Source organism: Sparus aurata, chromosome 16, assembly GCF_900880675.1.
Source record: "Sparus aurata chromosome 16, fSpaAur1.1, whole genome shotgun sequence".
Classification (NCBI taxonomy): Eukaryota; Metazoa; Chordata; class Actinopteri; order Spariformes; family Sparidae; genus Sparus; species Sparus aurata.
Window position 1 is genome coordinate 4,692,224 of NC_044202.1, and position 9,931 is coordinate 4,702,154.

At 43.0% G+C, this 9,931-nt stretch overlaps 1 protein-coding gene across 1 annotated transcript; it reads right to left on the reverse strand.

The window, feature by feature from the left end:
- Positions 1–9,149, reverse strand: kcnk3b (potassium channel, subfamily K, member 3b). Its single transcript, XM_030392166.1, has 2 exons — positions 8,357–9,149; positions 1–5,350 (listed from the first exon to the last, which is right to left on the reverse strand). The coding sequence occupies exons 1-2, from the start codon at positions 8,637–8,639 to the stop codon at positions 4,464–4,466; spliced, it is 1,170 nt and encodes a 389-aa protein (XP_030248026.1). The 5' UTR covers positions 8,640–9,149; the 3' UTR covers positions 1–4,463.
- Between the last annotated feature and the right edge of the window lie 782 nt (positions 9,150–9,931).

Below are 9,931 nucleotides of genomic sequence, written 5' to 3' on the forward strand. Positions count from 1 at the left end.
GGTTTTTGGATTAAGTATCCATCTTTTTAATATTTTCTGCTTTCTGGGTGAAATAGTACAGTATTTTCTTTTTTAACTACATGCGATGTGCATGATTGTCAAGTTAAGATAAAAAAAAAAAATGTTTTTACATGTATTTCAAGTACTCTGTGTTGTGTTCAAGTACAACTCGTGTTTTTAAAAAACATTTTATTGTCCAAGTAAAACAGAATTCATGCAAATGCATGTAGTCCTACTTCAAAACTAATACAGTACTTGCATGTAAGTGTAGAGGCTGTTGTTTCTGGGTCACTTATTGTTAAAAGCAAGTCAAAAGCAGAAAGCATCATAATCATCATTTTTCTTTCATCATCGTGTGCAAATAGAACTTATATGTCAGCAATTTACAGTACAGTCACAATGAGTCCATTTCCCTAATACAGGTTATATCAGTGTGTCGAAGGCCCGGTTCAGAACTGGTATTAACATCCGACCTGAGCGATAAGATCACAAGTGGACAGATATAAACTCGTCAATTAACACTTTAATGAGTTCTGATATGCGCCTCGTGTGATCTCTTGTGATTAAATCTCACTTTCAAATGCAAATTAATATTCTTTACACTCAGAAAGAAATGTCTTCACGTGTAACGTCTGCAGAATTAACAAGTAGGCACAAATAGTTAAGAAAGTGTTGTAGACAGTGTTTCACAACGTTTATTTGGTTTCTTTTATGCACAATTCTTAAAATGTGGCAATGTTTTAAGGGAATCTGTAATTAGTTACTGTTAACTGTATTTGTATCCTTATGTTTTGTGTTTAATGTTGAATTTACTGGAAGGTACTAATGATTTAAAATTTGCTGTAGCCGTTTCATACATTTCGACACGTTTCTCCTCATGCAACAACTTTTAAAATCATGCGATTTGTTAAGGGAGTCTGGTGGTCTGTTACCAGACTCCCTTAACAAATCACACAATTTAGAGAGATACTGAGTGAGTAAAAAAAATGTAAAGTTGTAGATAAAGCTGTTTCTTTCCTTCTAAAGTGACAGTTTGACACAGCACCTGTCTGCTTCTTTTTATTTATTCATTTATTTACAAATACAGTAGCACAGCATTGACTAATATGGGCTACTTCTTTGTTGGCTGTGGTGAAAGTCCCCAGACTCCCTTAAAATATTGTGCAATTTTGTGAATGTTGCCTAAGGAGAAGGTTTATCAAGTTTGTGAAACGATGTCTATGATTAATAGTCCATCAGTTGGGCCTTTTTGTAAATTCAGCAAACGTTACACATGAAGATATTTAATTCTTCATCTAAAAAAACATCATGTTTGTCTGTATGTCAGCACATTTTCATGCATGTAGAGCGGGGAAGTAAGATTCAGTCACAAGTGGTCACTGGAGACGCATGTTAATACCAGATCTGAACAGGGCCTAATACACACCACACAAGATAAGATAATTGCAAATAGTTTTTGGCATTTGTTTTATGTCCACTGTGTGTAACATGGGCGATATTCCACCCAACAAGGCGAAACAATACATGGCGGAAAGTCAAAAATGAGAAATCCACCCTCAGATATTCAGAATATCATCAATCTGTGATCTATAAATCTTACAATTCATTTTCCAGCGCCCACATTCCCGACGCCCTGACTTACGTAATGTTTCTTCAGCTGGGGCCAGCACATTTACTCAAGTAAGTACAATTCTGAGATGTTTGTATTTAACTTGACCTTTATCTTGAACTAATTTGTAGCTGCCACAAATAAACTTAACGTAATGTCACATCATGTCGCTGCTGAAAAAACACACCAAAATAGGCCCTTTTTCCATCAATCAGAGAGACTCTACGTCCTTTGTGGCATAACTCTGTGTGATTGACATCCATTGTCCAAACACATAAAACTCCCTCCCATCTGTCACTCCGAAACTGCTCCCTAAAAATAGTTTGCATCTAGGCTACGGTATGATCCAGATGTGATTGGGAAAGCTCTGCAAACTTCACGTCTGAGTAGCTGTGTAAAGTCAGACATCTGTGAAGCCTCATTCTCCTCCAGGTCCAAAGAGCAGAGGAGAGAAATAGATTCATAAACCAAACATTTGATAGATAATCATTAACCACGTTCAGGGACCAATCTGTAATTGACTTTTCTTCATCTGGTAGGCTGAACGCTTTAAAGGAATATTTCAAAAATTCTGGGAATATTTGTTTTCTTGAGGCAAGTTGTGCTCTGTGCATCATAACGATAAAATATAATAGGTGTTCACTAGGTGTCTGCTTTTGTCATCCGCTGTTAAATTTCTGTTTTTGCGTGGGCACCTGTGGTTTAAAGGAATAGAAAATATTCAAACTACCGTCATGTCTGTGTGTTCGAAATGAAGCCACAGCCAGGACACAGTTTAGAGGTGTTGGTGGAGGTATTTTGGACAGTTTATCTGATTTCCCCTGTTCCCATTTTGCCATTCTTAGCTAAGATAATGACTCACGGCTATTACAGTGATATCAATCTTGTCATCTAACTTTGGGCTAGACGGCGGAAAAAAATACGCCTTCAATTTAAATCGTAAAAAATGTCGAACTATTCCTTTAACAGTGCGGTCGCTGTTCCGATCAAGTAACCACACGTTTGGCGTGTAGTTACTCAAGTGCCAAATGGCGATGAATGTTACCAACCCTGCGGCGAATACCAGGCTCGTAAAATGAATCATGTTCAGTTTTTTGTTGAGATCCTCAGAGCTGTTGATTTACCCCGATGGTCTTTTTTTTTTTTTTAAAGCTGCGATCCGTCGTGTTGTTGTGTGTTTCAGTCGGCGCTGGTGAGTGTCTACTTCTGTCATAATGCAGTTTTTACTGTGTTTGGGGTATGTCATCGTGATTCTTTGAACCTCTCCACTTGTGACGTTACATAATTTTGCAGTGTTTGTGGCTGATGCACCAGAAAAATTTTTTGGGCAGAGCGCGCTGAAAATCCCCAACAACAGAGGCAGCTACACAGGGAATGAGTCACCGCGCAGATACCAGAGTGTGTCAGCTCTCATGAAGTTCTGAGAATCACGAGTTGTGTGTGCGTATATGTTTCGAGGGGCCGGAGAGTGAGCCGATGCCGCAACAGTCACAAATGCATGTAACACAAGAAAAACAACTGACACGACAAAGCACAACTTTCAAAAACATCCCCCCCCGAATTGAATCATTATTTCTGAGATTATTCGCAGAAACACTGCAGACCTGTTGTCTAAGAGGATTCAGCTTTCTATCACTTCATCATTTGACGGCTCACCTGACGGAACCTGTTCTGCCAGTGCGCGATCACCTAAAAGTTACGGTTACACTTCTTGCTTGGGCTCCAACTGACAAACATCTCTCGAGATTATTTTCACAGATAACTGATGAATCATTCCCGCTCAGCGCAACTTCCCGGAGCACAGAGTGACATCTTGAAATTGCCTCTTGTTTTAGAAAGTCCTAAACCCAAATTCTATATAAAGTTTGCTGTCGTAAATCACAAAGAAAAACAGGCCAGCTGCCAGGATGAAATGTTGGCAGTGGGGTTAGACACAAAGCCACTGACTGCAGTTTGAGACAGTGTTTCAACAACTAGGTATTTTTGACAAGAGACCGTGGCATTTCAACATTTGTAGGCATGACATCACTGTATATTTTTGTGTTTTTTAACGAGACCTCAGGACATCTCAAGTTGTGTTTGTGGCAACCCAAAACAGGTATTTTAAGCCAAAGCTCGATCTTTTCCTCGGCCTAATCAAGCCTTTTTCTTTTGTTTTTTGTTTTTTTTTGCCGAGAACTTCCCGGAGCACAAGAACAGCATTATCACAAGATGAAATTGAAAACTGAACCAAAAGGATGGGAAAGTTTTGACATGAAGTAACAGAGAGTTGCAACATAAACCATATCTGTGTTTTGGCAGCCGAAGAGGAGGACGCGGTGCAACAAGTACGGCGGGTTATGAAGACTTCCAGGGAAAAGGTGTGTAGATATATGGTAGAGTTGTTACCACAGGAGTCTACCGGTAAAATCTGGAGGATTGGTGAGTGTTACCAGTAAATGTTTGGATAATGACGGAAAGCAAATCAATTAATCGGCTGGCAAAAATAATCTCTTCTTTCAAACGACTCAGTGATTCATCAACTAATCGCTGCAGCTGTGCTGTGAACCACGCGCGCTGCGGCGCGTTCAGCTGCAGTGACCCACAAAAAAAGCATATAGGACGCCCCTGAACACGACCTCAAACATCCAAACACGGCGAGCTGTGCTCTTTCTCGATCTGAGTAAAGACTGTGCTGTTTACAGTGCTGTACGTGCTTTTCCCTTTTTGCGTGTCCTACAGTTGGTTTACTGGGATTATAGCACCACAAACATCTACTTGCAGTCACGTCCTTGCTGCGAGGACGCCAAGTATCTGTTGTCCGCTTGGCAGTATAGACACATTGTGCTGTACTGAGATCTGCTGTATGGGAAGGCTAGACGGAGCTGCGTCTCTTAAACACCCTGAAGGGAGAGAGAATGTGTAGGCCTGTTGTTATGGAGCTTATGCTCGAACACTGACGGGGACTGCAGACGCAGCCTGTCGACGAGGGCTCCATGTAGTGAGGACAGTTACTGTTCTGCTGCAGGTAGGCATCGGAGAACGTCAGCTCCTGAGGGATCATGGTGGAGCCCTGCAGCTTCTCCTTGCTCCTGTACCACAGGCAGGAGCAGATAGTCTGGAAATGCAGCACCTCGGTGTAGACACCTTTTAAATCTTTAGCCTTTGTGGTGTCGTCTGCTACGGGTGTGGAAGAGGTGGAGGCCGAGATGGGCAACAGGCGAGCCACCTCTCCTCTGGGCTTATTCACGGACATCAAGGCCCTCTGCTTGGCGTCCCTCCGCTCGTCCTCGGTGTTCATGGTCAGGAAGCGAAGCACCACCAGGTTGAGGAACGCTCCGATCACCGTCAGGCCCATCAGGATGTACACGAAGCAGAACGCCACGTACCGGGGGTCGTTCTGCAGCGCGTCGTCCCTCTGCAGAGCCACGTAGTCTCCGAACCCGATGGTGGTGAGCGTGATGAAGCAGTAGTAAAAGGCGTGGAGGAAGCTCCATCCCTCGCAGTGGGAGAACGCCGCGGCCCCCACGCACAGGGTGCTCATGCAGGAGAAGAAGCCCACCGTCACCATGTTTGCCATGGAGACCTCGGTCTGACGCATTCCCAGGCACTTCTTGGCTTGGTGCAGCAGGTACCTGACGAACGTGTTGATCCGCTCACCCAGGCTCTGGAACATGACCAAGGTGAGCGGGATCCCCAGGAGGGCGTAGAACATGCAGAACACTTTCCCTGAGTCGGTGCTGGGCGCCGCATGGCCGTAACCTGAACGAGAAGACATCACAGTATTACACCTCGGACACTGTCTGCACATGACGTGATTTGTTTTTGTAGCGTAAGGCTGCTTGACGATTAAATGGAATAAAAAGAATTATGTTGTTGCTTCTCTAAAATCCACAGGAAACCAGCACACACGCCTACTACAGCCCATTAATGGAAAACCCACTCACGCTACTCAGCTTGACTTTAACGTTGTGAAATTAGCAGCTAGTTATTTTTAACTCCCACGCTGCTGTCAGCTGAGATGTTGTAAACACTAGAAATAAAAGAGAGAGGCATCACTGTCTTCACCTAAATTACCCTGAAGTGGCCTAATTGTGATGACACACACTGAGCCGGAGAGGAAGACAAGTCTTTGTTGTTTCTGTAATCTGCCCGTTTTAGTGACAATCACACACAAATTACACCTGGTGGTGTTTTTTTTTTTAAAGCTGATTCTGATATTTCAGCAGAGTGCTCTTAGATTTGACTGTTTAAGCGAAACAAAATAAAACACACAAATTAAAAAAAATGTCAAGGTGAGAAAGATATCACAAAATATGTCACAACGTCAGAATTAAACAGGCCACTGTGACAATCCGATTGTGATTTGGGGATTTATTCAATCATTTTCATCCTAGAAACAGCCTAAACGTCCACTAAAAGGTCCAGTGTTTAGGATTTATTGGCATCTAGCTGTAAGATTGCAGATTGTCATCAACTAAATACCCCTCGTCTCATCCTCTTCCGTACGTTGGCTGCTAAAATCATGAATATGATGCTCCATTTCTGCCAACAGATCCCCCTAAAACCTCCACACGTCACCTTTAAAACAACTCAAACTCTCTTGTTAGTACCACTCAACACAGAGCTAAGCATCCGATTGTTCAAATAATAAATAATTATTGCCGCTCGAAAAAGTCTTGTGACAACACAGACTGCTGCGGACATATTTCCAAAAATCCTCCTCTAACACTCTGGATGGAAAAAAAAAAAAAGGTCTGTTTTGCTGCGCAAGGATTTTTAAATCCGTTTCTGTCACGACTTTGCAAAAGCTGATCCAAACGCTCGGAGGCAGACAGGTAACAGAACAAAAGCACACAGGTATAAGTACCAAACAAGAACGAAATACAAAAAAAAGAAGCACGCAGTCAGCAAACGTGGGTGAAACACGACTGGAAGACAGGACAAGAGAACAGAGACGCTGGGATGAAAACAGACAAACCAACAAAGAGAGAGAGGGATAAAAAAAAAAAACAGATTTAAATACACAAGGTGGGATTAACTAATGGGACACAGGTGGGACGGGAAAAAAGGGGCAGGAAAACAGACAAAGACAGGAAGTGGAGAGTAAAACACAACACGGGGGGATAATCTTTCAACATAAAATATAAAATCACAAAACTACACCAACTTATTTATAGAAATTATAAGTGAATATCTTATAAACGAGGCAAGGAGACGTCGTATCTGGGCTCCATCATCACCACCAAGTACGAAAAAAAACAATACAGAAAAGTGTAGATCAAACACAAGAGTAAGCAAGGTTTGTATTAGCAGCCGTAGCAGAGACATATTCAAAGATGCATATTCTAAATTCCACTCCAAGCAAAGGTTGACAGAAAAACACAGAGGAACATGTGAGGACATTCCATCAGTCCACAAAGTTTCACCCTTTGGCTTACAGCGAGCTACACCACGTGCCTGGAGCACGGAAATGTAATCAGAAGACATCTTGACGCTTGTTCCGCAAAAAAATAGATAGATATCAACTGACATTTCCTCTTCATATAAGCTCAAGAACCCACTTCCTGTAGCGCTGGTTTGCACCCAGTTGGGTGGACAGAATGATGCATACACGTTTTCACAAGAGGGGTTTTTATATTCCAGTTCCTTATAAAAACCATGAGGGGACACATTGTTGAGTGTTTACACAGACAACAATGGGTCTGAGTGACAGTAAAACTCCTCAGACTTGGTTTAGGGTTTTTCACAAATTAGGGGGAAAACATGTAACATGTAATTAGAGCTTTATCTGTTCTTTGTAAGGAACCAAGGGGGGGGGAGGAACGACTTGAGAAACAGGTTGAACATCATTGTTATCATGCAGATCCCTATCAGAGAACAGGCGTGTGCTGCTTAACAGCCTGTTGTTACAAAGATACACCAGGTGTTCAGTTTTGAGGAAAAATCTGATGTTCAGCTCAATTAATCAATTCGTTGTTGATCTACAAAATGCCAGAAAATGCTAATTAGTACCTCATACCAGGCATTTTACAGAAAACCCATTATTAATAAAAGAGATCGACCTCGAGAAGAGGGATCTTATTTCAGGGTTTTAGGACTCGTCCCTGCAGCACTCTCTCTTTTTTTTAGTGCAGGGAATCAAATTCCCTCCAAAATTCCAGTGAAACAGAGAGAAACATCTTTGTGACTCAAACATGAAACTTCATCAAAAGGTCGTCGGGTGTTTTGTTTTTAGATAGGTTGAGCCGTAACACGATGATTCATGCAGAGGTGAAAACTGTGGGAATTTTCCTCATTTTCCCTGGAATTTATTTATAAATAGAGCCTGATTTTATATGCCCATATTAGCCTGTCACAGATATATCGGTATCGGTTGTCCGATATGAAAACTTGCAGAAAAGATGATTGGGTGTTGTATAAAGATAGCATCAATCAATGATGACGTATATTTATCAAACTGTATAAATATCCGGTTTGCTTTGTGGGATCACTGCAAAAAATAGTGTATTTGTTCTCAGGATATCGGCCGATATATCGATATGGTTTTACTCCCTAATATCGGTATCGTCTGCCTGAAATTAAAGTATGAGTAAGGCTGCATTTGTAAGTTGGCGTCTAATCAATTAATGTTGCAGCTTTGACTCAGAAGCACAAACTCAGACAGAGGGGGACTCGATCATGACTCCAGTTTCTCTAAATATCTCTGCTCCGGCCCTGCGCTTGAGCATCTTTTCACGTTAAAAATGAAGAAAAAAGTCCGCTCACCTATTGTCGTAATCACAGTGATGGCGAAGTAAAAGGACCCAGCGAATTTCCACTGGACCCCTGCTTTGTGAGGTTTGAGCTGCAGCACGACGTGCTCCAGCTCCTCGAAGTTCTCTTTGGTCAAGTTGTATTTGCGCATGAGTTCGTACTTTCGGGCGTCGAGCCTCCTCTTGTGAGTTTTCTCCTGCTTCGACTCCAGGGTCTCGAACACGGCCGCTCCGACCACCAGGTAGGTGAGGATGCTGACGATGAGGGCGAGAGTCCGGGCGTTTTGTCTCTTCATGGTCGTAAATGAGGATAAAAAGCATCAAGCGCAGGTGGGAGCAGAGCTGAGCTGAGAGACTCGGTGCGACCTTCCTCCTGGCGGACTCCGGATCCAACAGAGGGGAGACTTTGGAGACGGAGCTGTTCTCTCAGCACCACCCCCACATCACAGTTGGGTTGCTACTGTATTTGGACTATTTGTCACCGACTTATATTTAGACATGTGCGGGAAAGCAACACAGGGCAATCCCACAGACGTACCACAGGCGTCTCGTTGGAGTAAAAAAAAAAAAAATGCGCTCACCTATCCGGAGTTTTTACGCACAGCTTTTCTGCCTTTGAGCCCAAACGAAATAAACTGCTCGTCTTCTTCTTCTTCATGCAGAGGTGCTTCCGCCGCCAACAAGTAGTCCCCAACGTAGTCAAATAATCCCCCGGGCTGTGTGATTCTTGTGTTCATTCACAGATAAAATATTTACCCAGTGGCTATTTAAACAGACTCGGCTCCATCGGCTTCACAAGTTGTCTAGCAACCCATAACCATCCTCGTCCGTGTGCAAATATTTAAAAGTCACATCCTTTTCAGGTGAGCAGCCTGCAAGGAGCAACAAAAGAAAAGTGAGAGAGTGATTATGAAACATGATTAGCGACGAGTCCTTTTTATTATTAGTTCAGTTCTGCGGCAATAGAGTTTAATATCAGAGAGTTACTGTGTGTGTGTGTGTGTGTGTGTGTGTGCGTGTGTTGCCCTCCTGCCTGATTAAAGCTGCACCAGGTGGAGGTGCGTTTTCTGCAGGATTAAAGGATTAGTCCACCGTTTACTCACAACAGAAAGTGCTCATCGGTGTGTGAAAACAGCTGAGAATTAACGTTCAAAGGTTCAAAAAATCCCCCTCATGAGGCCATAGTGATGTCATCAGGGTCTTATAGGTTTGACCCCCCCCCCCCCCCCCCCCCCACACACACACACCCTGAGAAAGTCTGCTTTAGAAGGTGGAGGTGAGGAGTTTGAAAGTCGTGCACAGAGCGTTCATGTGGCATCTGAGGAATTTTTAAAAAAATGAGCTCCCAACTTGGAAAATGGCTGTGAACGCCCCCTCGAGTCAGTGCAATCAGCCGATACACACATTCTTTGCAGTGATCCCTCAAATGTGACACTTGTGACAAAGATACACTGTGGATACAATGGCAGCAGCGACATCGGTGCACTGAGAACAGTGGACTTCACCTACCAGACAACGTACCGTACATGCCCGACAGATATATTGGTGTGCATCTTTCGGAGGCCGATATATTGGGCAGTCTCTTATC